General features: G+C 46.6%; 1 protein-coding gene across 3 annotated transcripts in view; it reads left to right on the top strand.

Annotated features, from left to right (window-relative positions):
• itgb5 (integrin, beta 5) overlaps positions 1-19,016 on the top strand; it is a 192,249-nt gene that overhangs the window by 59,488 nt on the left and 113,745 nt on the right. Inside the window, exons 10-12 of one of the 3 annotated variants that reach the window (XM_085986494.1) lie at positions 8,719-9,148; positions 10,115-10,230; positions 15,060-15,186. In XM_085986494.1, the coding sequence (XP_085842620.1) occupies positions 8,719-9,148; positions 10,115-10,230; positions 15,060-15,186 (673 nt within the window). The remainder of the gene's footprint in view (positions 1-8,718; positions 9,149-10,114; positions 10,231-15,059; positions 15,187-19,016) is intronic. The other 2 variants (XM_085986497.1, XM_085986496.1) reach the window with 2 other exon arrangements.

Below are 19,016 nucleotides of genomic sequence, written 5' to 3'. Positions count from 1 at the left end.
GAGCAGGCGGGCCATCGAGTTGGAGGGGTCGCGATGTCGGTGCTCAGGTGAGTGATGGGTGCATGAGTGTAAAGGTAAGTGTGTTTGGTGTGTCTAAAGTGTGTAAAGAACTTTTACTTACCTGTACTTACCTTAACAGCCTTTCTTCCTGCAGCCGTCGGGAGCCCATCACTCAACCGGAACTTAAAGCTGAACGGCTGCGATCTGTGAAAAGTGACAGCCTTCAGCTTTGAGTGCCGATGTGAGTTCTAACTGAGTCTATGCAGAAGGACTCATGTCAGAACTCAGACTGTCAGTGTTTCACAGCTTCAAACAACTGTGAAACACTGATATTTCATCTGTCAAGAACTCTTGACAGATGAAATTGCAGTCTGTGACGTCACCTGTTGCCGGGTGGCCCTTAATTGGCCGCCTGAGCCCGCTGGGCGGGCTCAACAAGGTCAATCAAGGGAAAATCGCGCGGATTGGCCGGACGTCGAAGTAGGCGGGTCTAAAACCCAAAAGTTGTAGTCCCGCCTTCTTCCCGACAGCTTCGGGAAAATCGACCCAGTGATGTCAACATTGACCCCCTGCCAAAAAGTACTTTTTCCACAAAAAGAATGGCTCCTTCAGCTACCTCTGTGTGATGGTGCTGCATGTTGTAAAGTGGAGTGAGTGTAGTCTACAGAACCATTGCAAGCCCGATGTATGCAGTACATCTACTTCTGTTAATTCAGAGTTATTTTTGCTCAAGATAAAATTGAATTATCCAGTAGATCAGATTAAACGGTTTTAATAAAACAGTACAGGAGGTGTTTCTTTGCACAATTTCAATTCAAATGAACAGATAATTCAAATCCAGTAACAAAATTAAGAGTAGATTGCATTCAAATGGAGTTGAAAATTTAAGTGACTTTCATATTTATCATCGTTCTCGTGGTTAATGATATGACTAATCCTCGGTTTGCTTTAGCAGACTGCAGGAATACTTCTCAGGGCACTGAACTGTGCCAGAAATAACCTTTAGTAAGCTTGTGAAACTCATTCACCTTGAAGACCACCTCATAAATCTAAAAAATAGGTGCCACTTGCAACTCTTGTTTCCTTTTTTACTTTTTGTTGTGTGAGCACATGCAGTTTCCTCCTGTTGATTCCAGAAGATGGGAGCTTTAGAAGTGCTAGGGGTGTTATGTCAGACAACATATGGGAAGTTATGCACTATATATATTTTTTAATTCACTTGCTAAAAATGTGAATTTATTTGATCTGAACTGAGTTTTTCTGATCAGCCCTATCTACTGCTTAAAGCAAGAAGAAGCATGGATCCATACTAATTTAGAAATCCTAGTTACTATTTAAAGGAAGTCTAAAAATAATAGCATAGATCTAAAAATGGAACAGGAAGGTCACAGGTTTGATCCCCAGTTTTTGCTGTGTTAACTGGTCAATTGTAGTTGGGACGTACAATTGGCTTCAGTGACCCAGGTGGGGAAAAATCAGCAATGTTTCCTGCTCTTGATTGCTATTCAGTGACCCCTGCTGGGAATGCATGTGTGTGAATGGTGGGTGAGAACAAAATTGGGCTCTGCTATGCTGCCTTCTACAGTCTAATGACCTGCTGACATACATTGCTTCAGCTCACATGTAGAGAATAACCATTTTGACAGTTAACTATGGAACCACACACTAGCCCAAAAAAAGGCCTTCAGGAGGGAAATGGATAAAAGATGAGAAACAAGTGTGCACTTGCTTAAAAGCTGTTTATCTCTAACATCTTCCAGTTCTGATGAAAGGTCATCGACCTGAAAAATAGGCTTTGGGCAGGAGAGGTGGGCTTAAACTGTCAAATGTGCGAAATGCGACCCTAATCCGGGTTTCTTGGCGTCCGAGTGTCCTGCTGTGCAGAGGCACTTCAGTAGCAGATTTAAAATACGTCTCCCACAGTGCAGTTGGGAGCCCGCTTTAAAATTAACCGCTGCTGCACGGGTTTCCCAGGGGTCGGGAACCCATGCAGTGGAAGGGAGCTGCCAGCTCCACAAGCCTTTTCCAGCACCCCTTGTGGGTCAGGAGGAGCAGGAGTGCTCCCCCCATCTCCTCAAAGAAGCCGTCAGCATCCCTTGCCAATCGTGGCCTCTGTCTCCTCCCCTCCCGTTCGTCGACCTTCCCCCCAGCCCCAGTGTCCAAACTCCCCCCTTCCCCGTTGCAATGTCCGACTCCCCCACCCGCATTGATGGCCAACCTTCCACCAAACCCACCTCTGGCAATTGCTGGGGACCGTCCCCGAGGGTCTCCTGCTACTGGTTTTTCCTCCAAGTCGCCAGCTGTCAATTTGAACAGCTGCCGGGATGGGAAATGGATCCAAAAAATGATAATGAGGTCCTGCTGTTAAGTTCGGCAGGACCTCCATGTCCCCAACCTTGCTGGATTCTTCGGCCATTTTCAGCCTTCCCCGCACCCGCCTCCCCATAAATATCGGGGCCTTAACTCCATTTCTCTCTTCACGAATGCTGTCTGACCTGCTGAGTGTTTCCAGCATTTTCTGTTTTATCTCAGCAGTTTACAAGTAACTACAATTACCAGAATTTGCTAATTTAGGGCATTGGTCTTAATGCCATGGACTAGGTTAACAGTTAAACGTAATCATACTACACACCTAACACCACATGAGCAATACCACAGGAGATCTGCTAGGATTCTACAAAAATATATAAATTAAAGAACAGGGATCTGAAAATCTATAGGGAACATCAAGGCATAGAGTGGGATTAGCCCATCAGGGACCCCGCCTGCCCCCCCCACCCCGTCCTACCAAAGTTTGCCACATCAGGACAAGCTCCCTAAATTTGAATACCATTGCCAAGTGCATCTGGAGCACTCGCATGCTCCCACAGGCTACAAATTGCAGCGCAGGTGTTAATCCAGATGGTGTCACACAATCATGAGAAGAACCCGATTTGGAGGATCTCAGTACATGAACTATATTCATGTGATATTTTATAGCAATAATCTCATTCTATTCCAGAATGAAGGAGTTTGCTGTAAATTAAATATGCAAAAGATTAATCTCAATGCTACGATTAGCTAAAATGGCATTGGAAAGGCACTGTCCTTCAATTGCTTCATTGGAGCTGATAAATGAATCCTCTGTGATCCCCCCCATGTTTACCATTCTCTTATGCTACTGATTTTGTGAGCATTGCAGTTTAAAACTGTGCTGAGGAGAAATTGTTCTGCAGTATGTGTCTGTGTGAGTTCACATGTGTTATTACTGGTGAATGGGACTCAAAACCCTATAATGAGCCTAGAGGTGCATGCCCATGTCTGCTTTGATACAAAACAATCTATCACTGCAGTGGTAAACCATGATAAGCACACGGCAGTGCATTCATTATTTTCTAATTTAAAATAAAACAAAACCACTTGTAATTAAAAAACTTCATTTATTCCTTTATCAGGTCTGCAGACAAGACTACAATTGACCCTTAAAATCTTGTGAATTAAGAAATGCTGCAGTGTACTTCCATCTTTCTTTACAAATTCAACATATAGACTGCCAATCCTCTTTCATACATTCCGTGTATGTTCGTGTTCACTCTCTTAAGTGAAATTGTAAACGAGTGTACAAAGAAAGCATTTATAAATAACAAGCACAGGCAGTTCCCCTCCCCCCACGTGTTTATTTTGGAAGTTGTGAAATGTAATCTGGACTAGAGTTGTATGCTTGATACACATCACAAGCAGGACACTGTTGCTTCGCAGTACCGTAGCAAAGAATAAAAGAGCCAATGTTATTGTTCCTGTTCCTTTTGCAATATGTTGTAAAAAACAAGATTGTATCTAATGGAAATCCATCATTTAGGGAGAAGCAGCAGCAACGACGACAATCACTTGCATTTATATAGCACATTTAACATCCCGAGGCGCTTCACAGAAGCATAATTAGACAAAAATCGGTGCTGAGATATTAGAGGTGGTCGCAAATCATCAGGGGGTAGTCAGGACTATTCTCCCCAGTCTATATCACTGCAGTCATCGACTGTCATGCCTGTGGAGACCGCTGAGACCAAAGCCGCTTGTTTACCTAAATTACCCTGTAATTCATCAATTTTTAACTTACACTTAGAATGGTCAGCCTCTCGGTGAGGCGGTTTAATCGCCTCACGGAGTGCTCCCCGAGCGTCTCCTAATTTTCTTTTAAGTTTTTCATTTTCTCATTTGGTTTGTTCCCACTGTCTTTTTTTGTTTTAGCCGCATCCGTCACTGCCACACAGGCTGTGGCATTTGCAACATGTTGTTCTACTATAGCGATTAACTGATTTTTACATTGCTTTTCATTTTCTAATGACTGTTTTAACTGCTCAATTTGTCTCTCTAGGTCCTTAATTTTTTGTCATTTTTCTGTGCACAAAAATGAGCTGCATTGACGAGTAGTTTCCTTCCTTTGTCTAACTTAATTTTCTTATTGTCTACTTGTCCCTGAATATAGTTCACCGCCTCTTCATAAGACAATGTCTCACTAGTCAGACACTCCGACACCAGCGTTTGCGTGTCCTTAGTATTTAACTTACTTAACTTTTTCTCTAATACTTCTTTCACATTTCCCTTTTTGGGCATTTTGACGCACCTTTTATTACTGGCAAGTGATTAAATCTCTCCCAGTTATCCCTCCCAGTTCAGTAGTCTGCCCTCTAACTTAAACTAGGACTCCACTGTGTAATACAACAAAAGATCACCATTTATCAAGTCCCATCTGGGTCACCATTTGTAAGGATTGTTATGGATTCAGACTTGATACCAATTGGTTACAGTAAATCTTTTATTAGAACACACTGCAGAGATCAATACCTTTCCATGTATGATGACAGTAATTTACAGTTCTGAACGGTTATTACCCGTTCAGTTTCTGGACAGAGTAGCATGCGTTAACTTCTTTAGCTAAGTAGGTAGTCAGCATTACGTCCACCTACACAAGCTCAACATCCCTCGTGGATCTTCTATCTCTGCACTGAATGTTGGCAATCCCTCTTTTATCCTTCAAAATTCCGATCATTTTACTAACGAAGTCCAATCGTGTCTGTCCACGGCAGGTTCGCTTAACGAGCAAGTCACTTGTAGGCACATATTGGCACTTCTTTATCTTCATAGAATCATAGAAAGTTACAGCACGGAAAGAGGCCATTTCGGCCCATCGTGTCCGCGCCAGCCAACAAAAAGCTATCCAGCCTAATCCCACGTCCCAGCTCTTGGTCCGTAGCCCTGCAGGTTAGAGCATCCCAAGTGCACATCCAAGTACTTTTTAAATGTGGTTAGGGTTCCTGCCTCTACCACCCTTTCAGGCAGTGAGTTCCAGACCCCCACAACCCTCTGGGTGAAGAAATTTCCCCTCAAATCCCCTCTAAACCTTCCCCCAATCTTGTCTAGGATCTTCAACAACGATACCTTAATGTCTCCTACTGTTCCTCTCAACCTTGCATGTGAAATAGACTGCACAACGACATATGCTTTGCAATGGCTTTAATCGATAACAGGATGTAGCCGTGGATTACAGCTTATTTTTGCAAAAACTGCCCATTTAGCAAGATAGCTTAATTTTGCAAAAAGTTTATAGTTTTTGCATTAACCCTTTACATTCTTACAGCCTTTAACTAAGCTGTATGTCCTGTCCACAAAAAACAGCCTCGCTAGTTACTGCCATATTCAGCTTACTCCCAATCATCAGCACAGTGATGGAAGGAGTTGTCAACGGTGCTGTCAAGCGGCACTTACTCACCAATGACCTATGGCAGCAGAGTTTTGAATGAGCTGAAGTTGCTTGAAGTTACTAAGGTGGAGGTAGGCGGTCATTATGATGAAGAGGATATGGGGCTAGAAGCTCAGCTCGGGGTCAAAAAATAAGATGAGGTTGTGAACAGTCTGGTTCAACTGAGATAATGGTCGGTAAGGGATTTGGAATTAACGGTGAGGGTGCAGAGTTTGTGGCATGGACTTAAGACAATAGCTTTGATCTTCCCAATGTTTAATTGAGGAAATTGCGGCTCATCCAGGACTTGATGTCAGACAAGCAGTCTGACATAAAAGATAGAGTGGAAGTGTCGGGAAAGTTGGTGGAGTTTTAGAGCTGGGTGTCGCCAGTGTACATGTGGAGCCTGACTTCATGGCCCCAATATTTATGTGGTGGGGGCAGTTGGGTGGGGGGTGCTGTTTTGCAGTTGGGAAGAACGAATTCCCGAATTTAACGGCAGGACCTGATTACCATTTCTGAAATCTGTTTCCCGGCCTCAGCCAGCCAGATTGAGAGGCTGTCGGGCGGGTAGGCCTGCGGCACTAGGCCACAGCCAGGAACCGTAGAGGAGATAGGAAGAGATCGGGGGTCGGAGTGGAGATCAGTTGTGGGGGTTGGGGGGACCAGAGAGGTAAGGGGAGGAGAAAAGATTGCGGAAAGGGGCGGAGAAATCGGAGGAGGAGTGGAGAAGATCGCGGGGGGTGGCCAGAGACATTGGGAAAGGTGGGGAGAAAATCGCGGGGGACCCCGAGAGATTGGGAGAGGAGGGGAGAAGATCATGGAAGGGGCCAGAGAGATTGGGAGAGATGGGGAGAAGATCATGGAAGGGGCCAGAGAGATCGGGGGAGGAGGAGAGAAGATAGCAGGGGGCTGGAGACATTGGGGAAAGTGGGGAGAAAATTGCGGGGGACCGGAGAGGACATTGGGAGGGCATCGGATTGTTGTGGGGGTGGGGGGTGGGTCCGATCACTGGGTAGGTTAACAGGTTTGTTTGGTGGGCCAGGGAAGCGCTCCTGCTCCGCCTGGCCCACCAGCAGTGCTGGAAAAGCACTTGCCTTTTCCATGCCCCGGTCCTTGCCTCCCTTTAGCTGCTGGGCTTCCCGAAGCCCGGGAAACCCAGCCGGCCAACGTTAAAGCTGGAACAGAGGAAAAATCTGAGGCACGCAGCCTTATTTAAAATATATAAATGAGGGATTCTACGCCTGGGAGCGGGTTGGTTGGCCACCCGCCCCGCCTCCATGAAAACCAGAAATGGGCGGGTTTGAGGTGGGCTGGGTATTGATTTGAAATGTTTTACATTTTTCCTTCCCACCCCACCTGACCCAAACCCACCCGTTTTTGGAGGTCAAAATCCCCCCCCCCCCCCCCCATGTCTTCGGGTGTTAGCTAAGAGGCAGCATAAGATAACAGTGCAGGGGTAGGAAGAGAAGACATTGCTGGAGGTGCCCTGGCTACAATTGGATAGATAAGAGCTACACCAAGTGAGAGCAGTCCCACTGAGCTGGACAGTGGAGAAGAGGTACTGGAGGAGGATGGTGTGATCGACTGTGTCAAAGGCTGCAGAGGTTGAGAAGGTGGAGGAGGGGATCGTGCCCCATGGTCACAGTCACAAAGGATTCGTTTGTGACTTTGATTCTGGCTATTTTGGTGCTGTGGCAGGAACAGAAACCTGATTGGGTACGGATTTTGAGACGGGGTAAACAACATGTTCAAGGACTTGAGAGGAATGTGATGTTGGAAATGGAGTGGTAGTTTGCAAGGACAGAGGGATTGAGCAAAGCCTGCCTACAGTCTCAGAAGTAAAATTTCCAAAGCCTGTTCATTCCAAGAAAATAGGTGGTAAATAACAGAAATTCTGACCTTTGCTAGTTCCTCCTACAGCTGTTCAATAAAATAATGAAGGCATTGAATAACTGGAGCAGGCTGCCTCGGCTTGCTGTATTACTGCAAATCAAAATTCCTTCATGGTTGGCTGCAAATTCTGCATTAATGTCAGAATGGATTTAGTGTACTGATGCTAAAGGCTGTGTCCGTGGTATAATATTGTGATTTGTTACTATTCAAATGAACAAGACTTAGATTAAAGTCATGCAAGTATTCAGTTTTCCAAGTTTAAAATGAATTATACTCGGGTAAGGGCAGCAGTGACCATGTTAAAGAACACATTGGAAAAACCTGTGAAAGTCCTGAGCCTATAAATTTAGCAAAACTAATGCTGCCTGCCCTTCATTGAGATTGAGTAAATGTGTTCTACCCATATGAATAAAGAACCAGACAGAACTGTCAATATAAGCCACATGCTCAGGGCAGAAGTGCTGGCCTAATGTATACTGAAATGTAAAAGAAATAATGTTGGAAGCCCAGCTGTTTTAATGCTAATGACAGTTGCTGCTTGTTAACTGTTGGCCTCATCCACCACTGAGTACAAATCTCTGGAGACATCCCTGCTAAAATTGCAGTCGGGGCCCAATGATGTCATCAGCTCCCGACCTACATATTTAAAGACACACCCCGTCGACTTTGAGCGGATGGCTTAGCTCCCCATCCAGAAGCCTGTGTAAAAATTACATTTGGCAGGAGGGTAAGAGGACGATTTTGACTGCCCACCCGCCTGGTGGAAATCTCAACTATCTGTTTATTTTACTTATTACACAATGGTGGTGGATAAAGTTAAAATCACCCCTTTTCTGTTTAGGAAAAGGAAAAAGAAACAGATATGTTTGAGGTATATTGCAAAGACGTGTGCAGTTTTCTGGACTGTGCGCAAATAATGTGCCACAAACAATTTAGGACTACACAACCTTCTCGTTCACCGAAGCCTTGTACTCCTCATGATGCACTGTCTAAGAATATTGCTTTAAAAGTTAGGGAGTTCATTACATGCAAAGATGTTGAGTTTGTTGTGCCTTTGACCTTTGTATAGTATTGCTGTCTTTAGTAATGTTATTTCTATTCAGGTGTCTTTTGATGTCACTGTAGAAGCCAGGAGCTGCCTAGAGGCCCAGACCAGAAATAGCTTCACCATTAAACCAGTTGGCTTCAGAGATTCACTGAGTATAACGGTTGGTTATATTTGTAACTGTGACTGTACAAGTGAGAGGCAAACCAACAGCTCCAAGTGCAATGGTAATGGAACCTATGAGTGTGGGATCTGTAAGTGTGATCCAGGCTTTCTGGGAGCCAATTGTGAATGCCAGGATGGAGAAACAAATAATGTATTCCAGACATTCTGCCGTGAAGCAGAGGGAAAGCCGATCTGCAGTGGCAGAGGGGAGTGCAGCTGCAACCATTGTGTCTGCTATGAGAGTGAGTTTGGAAGGATTTATGGGACATTCTGTGAATGCGATGACTTCTCATGTGCTAGGCACAAAGGCATACTCTGTTCAGGTAAGTTCACATTCTACTTGCTTAATTACAGCATGGCTTGACTTGTATATTGTTTTAACCCTTTGCCCTTAAGGAGAAGCTTTTTGTTCCAGGGGGAAAAAACTGTCAATATCCGTGGGAGTTTTCTGAGTGGCAGGGACAAAGGATTAATCTGACAGCATTTTACAGGAGTGTAAATTCCACTATATGGACAGTATGTATTTAGAACTAAGAAAGGTCACCATGAAACCACAGTAAGCTTGGTTTCTGATTTTAGGGCAGTTCCAGTTTCACTCCAGATCCATTTGTTTGCTGCAAATCAGCCAGGTTCCTTTGGTAAGAAGCTAAATGTGAAAAAGTAGATTTCAGCTACAGGTGAACGGTCCAACTGATCCCAACATGGCATTTTTAGTTTCCATTGGGCATATAGTTAATACACTGACAGCATTTCTGATTCAATAGCTGTGTGCCTTTTGTTTTTACTACGAGTTCCATTACCGAGGCCCTACTGAATGAGAGTTTTGCTTTCTCTTAAGGTTCAAACTACATGAGGATAAAAGATTAAGCTTTGAGATACTTTTTTGTAAGAGAACTGTATCCATTGTTGGCTTCTTTCTCATTTTCTGTAGTAACTTACGTAGCATGTGAATGATGATATGCACTGATTGGAAGCCCATTCTGCATTTCTCTTAAGCCCCAAAAATCTGCAGGCCATGATCTCGGCCTTAAGCGCAGCCACCCGCTCCCCCCCCCACCCACTGAGTTTGCGGGGTCATTAGGAGGACATTCTTTTGAGGTCCAGGCTGTTCCTGGGCCTGACAATATTTGCTTTGTAAGGGATGGGAAGAGGGACCCAGGAGTAAATTCAGAGCTAACATCTCTGCTACTGTTGTTGAATGAAGAGGAATTAATAGAAAAGAGGGTGAACATAGATGTATAGCGCAATCAACAACAACAACTTGTATTTATTTTGCGCCTTTAATGTAGAAACACATCCCATGATGCTTCAGAGGAAGAGAAGAACAAGCACTGACCCTTTGTGGGGGAGTTCAGAGATGACTGAAGGCTTGGTTGAAGAGATGAATTTCCAGAGACTCTTAAAGGTAGAGAGATAGAGGGATATATGGAGACAGTCCAGCAAGTAGGGCTGAGTCAGATGGTGGGTCTGTCATGAGGGTGGAACAGAGAGAGGCTGGAGTCAGAGGACCAGAGGGCATGGAGGGGACCTTGGGTTGTAGAGGTAAAGTAGGGTGAGACTATAGAGGGATGTTTACGTGAAGATAAGGATTTAAAATTAGACAAATCTGGGAACAGGATACCAATGTGAGCTGGTGAGCAGGACTTACTGCTTGACAAGAAATGAATGAGTGACAGATTTTGACAAGTTAGAGTTTGTGCAGAGTGGAGTTCAGGATGCTGGTGATTAGAGCATTGGAGAAATTGGCCTAGAAATTCGGTGGGCTGCGCCACCAGTTAGCACCTAAAGAGGACACTCAGTGGCTTTAGCGCCACTGGCCACGCCTCCCGCGATATTTAGCGGGGCGCTAATGGCGGCGTTAGCCTGTTCCGCTGCGCCACCATCGGTGTGCGCAGCGCCCCGCTACCGCCCTGATCGCGATATTTGATAGCGCCCGCCTCTGTAGCGCCGTTCGCAAATCGCGCCCGGTTCACGGGGCCTACCTGTGGCGGCAGTGGCGCAAATTAAGGTGGAGGTGCGGGGCGGTCATTTTTTCCGGTGGCCGCCTGCCAGCACCTTCGTCCCTGGCCTCCTGAACCCCCCCGGGCAGTGCTGGCTGTGTCCCGAGAGCCCGGCACTTCTCCTCGGTGCCGGGCTCTTTTGCCGGCACTCGCGATCGCTCATCGCGCTGGTGCAGTCCCCTCCCCCTTAAGCGGAGGAAGGCCTGCAGTACCACAGCGCGCCGTGCCGCAGCATGTGGCGCTGCAGCACTTTTCGCTGCGATATTCAGTTTCAGCGCCCTAAGAGGGACACGGGGCGCCTCAAGCAGTGCCCCGAGTCCCTCTTGGGGCGTTCAAAATGAATTTCCAGCGGTCGCAACTGCTCCGATCGCAGCGGTAATTCCGGCGCCCAGGCGAGCTTGGCGCCCCGTTTGGGCCTCCACCGAATTTCTAGGCCATTGAGTTTAAAGATGATGGCAGCATAGATAAAGGTTTTGTTGGCACTGTGGTAAGGTAGCTGTAGAGGTAAGGCTGATGGTTTACCTTATCTATACCATTAAATCTTTACAATAAAATGTCTTACAACTTTCTACATTGTGACTGCCAAGTCAACCGCCTAGATTTTCCGATCGACTGTAAGTCTAACGTGAAGTGAAGTGCAATTCATCAATGTCTGTCTTGAACATACTCACCGACTGAGCATCCACAGACCTCTTGGGTAGAGAATTCCAAAGATTCACAACCCTTTGAAGAAATTTCTCCTCATCTCAGTCCTAAATGGCTGACCCCTTAGTCTGAGACTGTGCCCCCTAGTTCTAGATTTCCCAGCCAGGGGAAACATCCTCTCAGCATCTACCCTGTCAAGCCCTGTAAGAATTTTATATGTTTCAATAAGACCAGCTCTTATTCTTCTAAATTCTAAGTAATGTCGGCCTAGTCTCCTCAATCTCTCCTCATAGGATAGTCCCCCCATTCCAGGAATCAGTCAGGTGAACCTTTGTTGCACTCCCTCTAAGGCAAGTATATCCTTCCTGAGGTAAGGAGACCAAGAGGGACAAATTCGTGTTCGCCAGCAAAGTTGCCGGTGACACCGGCAACTGAAATTAGTGGCCGCTGAAAATGGCTGCAACGCTAACGGAGTAAAATTGGTCTGGGGGCATGGAGATTGTTGGCACCGTGCTTACCTTCCGTGTAACGCCGTCCTGGTGGCATTGCTGGAGGCATCCAAGACGAAGTTCCTATCCAGGTGCGGCGTTGCAGCTTCCCACAGGCTCTGGAAGCGAGGCTGTGGAGCTCGCAAGGAATTGTGGGTAGTGAAGAGGTCTGTGAATTAAAGGGTCCATGCACACTGAAGCAATACAAATTAAAATGAAGTGAAACAATGCAGTCCTTTCTGCCTTTTCAAAAATATTTAACATTAAAAAGAAGTCCCAAATATGAATATTCAGTTCGTAAATCTGAATTCCCTTCCTAACCTCAAAAAATAGGAAAACTGGCTCAGCAAGCCAGGGAAGGGGTACCCAGTGTCTCGCACGCAGCACTTCAGCTTTGTGCAGGGGTCAACACTGCAAGACAGGCCCTCTACCCACAAGGGCCAGTAAGCCCTCGAGAAAGAAGGATGTGGGAGTACATCACCAAGACCATCACTGTCAGCAGTGTCGCCCCCACCATCTGGCTCCAGTGCCAAAAGAAGCTTCATGACCTCAGAACACTCACTGGTCAAGGTCAATGAATGCATCTTCAAGAGCCGTCTCCTACCAACTGCACCACTAGTGTCACACACTGCTCAATGCACAACCCCCAATCACTCACCTACCAACAATCTGCACCAATCATGAGGTACATCTCCCATTCCTAGCCTCACATCGCCCCCTTGGAGGAGATGGTGCTGGCCATTCTTAGCAGGGATACGGCTGAGCCCTTTGCCAGCGGCGGGGCTGAAAGGATACAAGATGCTGGTATCCTCATACGTTATCCTCCTTCTGGCATGCACCTCATGCTTTCCTACCCTCCCATCACCACAATTCCACCCTTGTGCCTTCCTCATTTCACAAACCCAAGAAATGCAGCCTGCTCAGCCAGTGAAGAAGAACAAGAATTGAAGAAGGTTAATTTGACACTCCCAACCACCAGCTTCTCTAGGTCAACCAGCAAGGTCATTTGCAGTGTCCCCCACTGAAAGTCAGCAGCCTTCCACCAGCCATGCTGCAGCCACTGGGGTAGAACCACGTGACATCAGTAGGGTAGGCAAAGGCACACACAAGACAGTTACTAAGAGAATACATACGGGTGATAAGTTGATTTCTTGATGTCACATTGGATGGCTAGTCATAAATAGGTAGATTGGAAAGTTTGCTTTGTGGTGGCTTTTATTTCAGCATTGGAATACTGCATACAGTTTTGGTGTCCATACTTAAGAAAAGACATACTTGCTCTCGAGTCAGTACAAAGAAGGTTCACTCGGTTAATCCCGGGGATGAGGGGATGGACATATGAGGAGAGGTTGAGTAGATTGGGACTCTACTCATTGGAGTTCAGAAGAATGAGAGGCGATCTTATTGAAACATAAGATTGTGAAGGGGTTGGATCGGGTGGATGCAGGGAGGATGTTCCAGATGATGGGTGAAACTAGAACTAGGGGGCATAGTCTTAGAATAAGGGGCTGCTCTTTCAAAACTGAGATGAGGAGGAACTACTTCACTCAGAGGGTGGTAGGTCCATGGAATATGCTGCCCCAAAAAGCTGTAGAAGCTACATCATTACATAAATTTAAAACAGAAATAGACAGTTTCCTAGAAGAAAAGGGAATTAAGGGTTACGGGGAGCGGGCAGGAATTTGGACATGAGTCTAGGTTCGGATCGGTCATGGCCCTGTGGGTAGCGGAGCGGGCCCAGGGGCCGTGTAGCCTGATCCTGCTCCTGTTTCGTGTGTCTAATTCTGTTGGATTCAGGAGATAGTCCTGTCATAGTGGATTGGCGGTTAGGATCAGATCAGCCATGATCTTATTGAATGGCGGAGCAGGCTCGAGGGGCCAATTGGCCTACTCCTGCTCCTATTTCTTATGTTCTTATGTGGCCAAGAGGATATTGTGATGGTCAGTAACAGATGGAAAGTAAGGTGTGGGACTAATATTGAAAGGGGAATTGGGGTTGTGATCACTGGGACCACAGGCGGATGATTCCATTCCGGATATCCCAGCCACAAAGGGGCTGTCTGGGTTGCATCCTTCCTTCTGCTTCCTCGTCTTGTTACCTCTAGACTTGACTATTCCAACGCACTCCTGGCTGGCCTCCCACGTAAACTTGAGGTCATCCAAAACTCGGCTGCCCGTGTCCTAACTCGCACCAAGTCCCGTTCGCCCATCACTCCTGTGCTCGCTGACCTACATTGGCTCCTCGTTAAGCATTGCGTCGTTTTCAAAATTCTCATCCTTGTTTTCATATCCCTCCATGGCTTCGCCCCTTCCTATCTCTGTAATCTCCTTCAGCCCCACAACCCCCGAGATATCTGCGCTCCTCTAATTCTGCCCTCTTGAGCATCCCTGATTATAATCGCTCAACCTTTGGTGACCGTGCCTTCTGTTGCCTAGGCCCTAAGCTCTGGAATTCCCTGCCAAACCTGTCCGCCTCGCTACCTCTCTTTCCTCCTTTAAGCCGCTCCTTAAAACCTACTTCTTTCACCAAGCTTTTGGTCATCTGCCCTAATTTATCCTTATGTGGATCGGTGTCAAATTTTTTGCCTTAAAATACTCCTGTGCAGCACCTTGGGATGTTTTACTACGTTAAAGGCGCTATATAAATAAAAATTGTTGTTGTCTTCTGCTTCCTCCTCTTCCCTCTGCAAGCGAATGCTGGAAATACTCAGCTGGTCAGGCAGCATCTCAACCTGAGATATGAACTCTGTTTTTCTCTCCACGGATGTTGCGTGGCCTGAGTATTTGCAGTATGTTCTGTCTTCTCAAAGGCCTTCATTTATCATCCGAGCCCTTGCAAGCGTCCAGCAGCACTCCCTACATACTTAAACTTTTAACATCTATTGCAGCAAGCCACCACTTCAATAAAATCAAAGAAACCCAGTCTGAAACCTTATATTTAAATTTACCTAACGATATATGTGTCACTTTAAGAGGTGCAGACATCGCCACTGCACGCCAGGTTAACCTGAATTCAGCGCTAGGTTCGAAGTTCGCATCGGTGACGTTAAGTCGATGTTGCACGCTGATTGACGTCACCATGCCGCCATTTTTTCTTTCAGGGCGCTACCAGTTACCAGCAGCGCAAAGGGGGAGATGAATATGGCGGCCGCCGTGGGACCCGCCACCAGCTGGCGAAAGAACTGCGGCCGCCATTTTATCGCCATTTCATAGTGCTACGGAGTGGCGGTAAGTAGACAGGTTTCTAGCCCCAAGACACTCCAGGTGTGGTCTCACCAAGGCCCTACATGTTAGATCCGTGTATCTTAATGTTGTGTCCTTCAATAATCAGACAAAAGACTGCAGGGAACGATCAACAGGTGTTTACTGAATGAGGGTTACTCTAGAACTAGCTGTACAGATCACTACTCAGGGTTTATATACAGGTGTGGTCACTGCCGGTACTACAGTACACAGGAGCTGTAAAAAGTAGTTCCCCCCTTAAAGGTACATACATTACAATTCCTCCCCTTTTAGATTAACAGTACCATAACACTCATTTAACAATTAAATATCAAACTAATTACAATGAACACTTTTAACATGCAACATTAGCTGAAAATAGTCTATTTATAAATTCAGTCTTTGGGGAGGCTTCCTGATCCTTTCTGGATAGCGCCTTTCCCGAGTGTCTTGCTCTTGGCGCGGAGGCGATTCTGGCCCCCTGTCGTCAGTTGATTCATCAGCTTCCAATGCTATTGTTTCTGAGGTAGATGCGACCTGTACGTCGGGTTCCTCACCAGGTACGTATGGCCGAGACATGGGGTTGACTTGTTCCTGTGACTCTAGGATCTGGTCATCATGGCGTCTCACAATGTTCTCCCCAACATCCACTGTGTACATTAGTGGCCCCTGCCGTGTGCATATCGTTCCTGGTTGCCATTTCTCTGTTCGGTAGTCACGGGCCAAGACTGGTTGCCCTACATTGAAGCTCCTTGTCGGCTTCTCATTGATGTGCTGGAATTGCTTACTCTCAACATCTCTTCGTACATTTGGTCTGAGCAAACCCAGACGAGATCTCGACCTTCGGATAAAGAACATCATGGCCGGGGCCTGGTTGGTAACTGCATGTGTCGCATTTCTGTAGGCTAACAGGAAGTTGTCCACCTTATGCTGCAGTGGAATGTCGTCATCGCACATGGCCTTTACTGCTTTTTTAAAGGTTTGTACGAACCTCTCAGCCAATCCATTTGTGGCTGGATGATACGGGGCGGATGTGTAATGCCTTACCCCATTCCTTTTCATAAATCTTCGAAACTCTTCGGACACAAACTGTGGTCCGTTATCAGAGCAAATCTGCTCTGGCAAGCCGTTCCTGGCAAATATGGTCCGTAGGACTGCAATAGTTTTCTCCGTGGTGGTGGAGGACATTTTGATCACCTCAGGCCATTCCGAGTGCGCATCCACGGCTATTAAGAACATTGAGTCCATGAATGGACCAGCAAAATCAATATGCACCCGTTGCCATGGAGATGAGGGCCACTCCCATGGGTGTAGAGGGGCATGTGGTGGTGCATTTTGGACCTTCTGGCATCCTGAGCAGCTCTTTTGTCAGGTCCTCGATTTGCTGATCGATCCCCGGCCACCACACATAAGCCCTAGCAAGGCTTTTCATTTTCACCCCTCCCAGATGACCTTTGTGAAGCTCATTGAGCACTCTCTCCCTTAACTTGGGTGGAATTACCACTCGGGAGCCACACATCAAGGTCCCCTGGCATACTGACAGCTGTTCTCTTCTAGATGAGAATGCTGGCAACAGTGGGTCACCATGTGCTGGCCATCCCTTCACCGTCAAATCATATACCCGAGACAGCGCCAGGTCATTTCGGGTCTCCTTCTCTATACCGGCGTTAGTTACTGGCAAGCATTCAATTATAGTCGAATGAAATATTTCGACAGGATCCACTGCTGGTGCTTCCTCCGCAGTAGGCAGTGGCAGGCGTGATAGCCCATCAGCGTTTCCATGCTGTTTCGTGCCCTTATACTCAATTTCATATTGGTGCGCCCCTAGAAAAAGGGACCATCTTTGTAGCCGTTGCGCAGTCATCACCGGAACGCCCTTCTTTGGATTAAAGATGGAGACAAGTGGTTGGTGGTCAGTCAGCAAGGTGAACTTCTGCCCGTGCAGATAGTGATTGAACTTTTTCACTCCCCACACTAGGCTGAGGGCCTCCCTGTCAATCTGGGCGTAGTTACGCTTGGCTGAGGTTAGTGACCGAGACGCAAAGGCTACTGGCCTCTCCGAGCCGTCCGGGAATTTGTGCGACAGCACCGCTCCAATGCCATAGGGTGATGCATCACACGCCAACCGAATTGGTAGTGCTGGGCTGAAATGAGCCAACACCTCTTTTGATGTGATCAATGCTTTGCTCTTCTGGAAAGCTCGTTTACATTCGTCACTCCACTCCATGGTACCCCCGTTTGCAGTAGGGTGTTCAGTGGGTGTAGTACGGTAGACAAATTCGGCAAGAACTTATGGTAGTAGTTCACCAGCCCGAGGAACGACCTCAGTTGTGACACATTTTCTGGTGCTGGAGCCTTGACTACTGCCTCAATCTTTTCAGGGGACTTATGTAACCCCTCTTTATCAATAATGTGGCCACAATACGAGGTCTGCTTCTGGAAAAACTCGCATTTGTGGCGATTAGCTCGGAGCCCATATTCAATCTAGTGAGCACCTGCTCCAGGTTGGCGAGGTGATCACTGTCATTTTCGCCCGTGACCAGGATGTCGTCCAAATAACACTGGGTCCCTGGAATCCCGTGCAGGAATTGTTCCATTGCCCTTTGCCAAATAGCCGGAGCTGATGCTACCCCGAACACCAGCCGGTTGTATTGGTAGAGACCTTTATGAGTGTTGATCGTGAGGTACTGTTTCAAGGCTTCTTCTACCTCCATTTGCAGGTACGCCTGGGCCAGATCAATCTTAGTGAAGCGTTTCCCTCCAGATAGCGAGGCAAAAATATCTTCAATCTGTGGAAGCGGATATTGTACAGTGTGAAGGACTGGGTTCACTGTCACCTTAAAGTCCCCACGGATGCAAATCTTCTTTGGTTCCCCAGGCGTATTACTCAATGACCTCTTCATTACAGGAACGATGGGTGTAGCCCACTCGCTCCAGTCCACTTTGGACAGTACTCCTGAACGTTCCAAACCTTCCAGCTCTGCTTCGACGGCTGGGCGGATCGCATAAGTTACCGGTCTGGCCTTAAAAACTTTGGGCTTGCATTTTCCTCTATTTTGATCGTCGCTGTTATGGCTTTTAGTGTTCCGAGTCCCTGCTGGAACACTTCTTGTGCGTCAGTTAGCATTTTTGACAGTCGTTCAGGTGTGACGTCGTCATCCTTTTTGGCATCTACAGTCAGTGCATGTATGGAATGCAAATCTAGCTGTATCTTCTGGATCCATTCACGTCCTAGTAGTGGTGGTCCTCCATCTGGCAATACATATAGGTCCATTTTTGGTGTTTCCTTGCCGTTATATATAACGTTCACCCTTATTTTTCCTTTGGGGTAGACTTTTTGCCACATGTACGTCTTCAAGACAATCTTTGTATCTCTCAAGGGTATATGTGAGAATAGCCGCTTGTAGTCCCTTCGGTTTATGACTGTTAGGGCTGATCCTGTGTCCAATTCAATTTTCACTTGGACTCCTGCTATCTTGAGCGTGACCCAGATAGATTGGTGATCCTCCGTTTTGATCACATTATGTAGTTTCAGACAACCCAGCTCCTTGCTTCCGGAGTCCGTATCACTTTTCTGTTCGTCTGAACTACTCTCCGTCACCTTATGTACCTTCTTGTACTTCTCCTGTGGAGATTTCTTGCTGCTGGTTTTCTTTCCCGACCTGCAGACTCTTGCTATGTGTCCTACTTTGCCACACTGTCTGCACACTTTGTCCTTGAACCAGCAATCATTATGGTCGTGTGTTGTTCTGCCGCAGCGATAGCGCTTCACTGTTCCGTATGACATTTCATTTGTGCCATATTCTTGCGGTCTCCATTGTATCTCTGCAGCGCCC

Source organism: Somniosus microcephalus, chromosome 4 (genome assembly GCF_052327205.1).
Source record: "Somniosus microcephalus isolate GS21.2 chromosome 4, FLI_Smic_1.0, whole genome shotgun sequence".
Taxonomy (NCBI): domain Eukaryota; kingdom Metazoa; phylum Chordata; class Chondrichthyes; order Squaliformes; family Somniosidae; genus Somniosus; species Somniosus microcephalus.
This window is presented reverse-complemented; position numbering and strand designations above follow the sequence as displayed.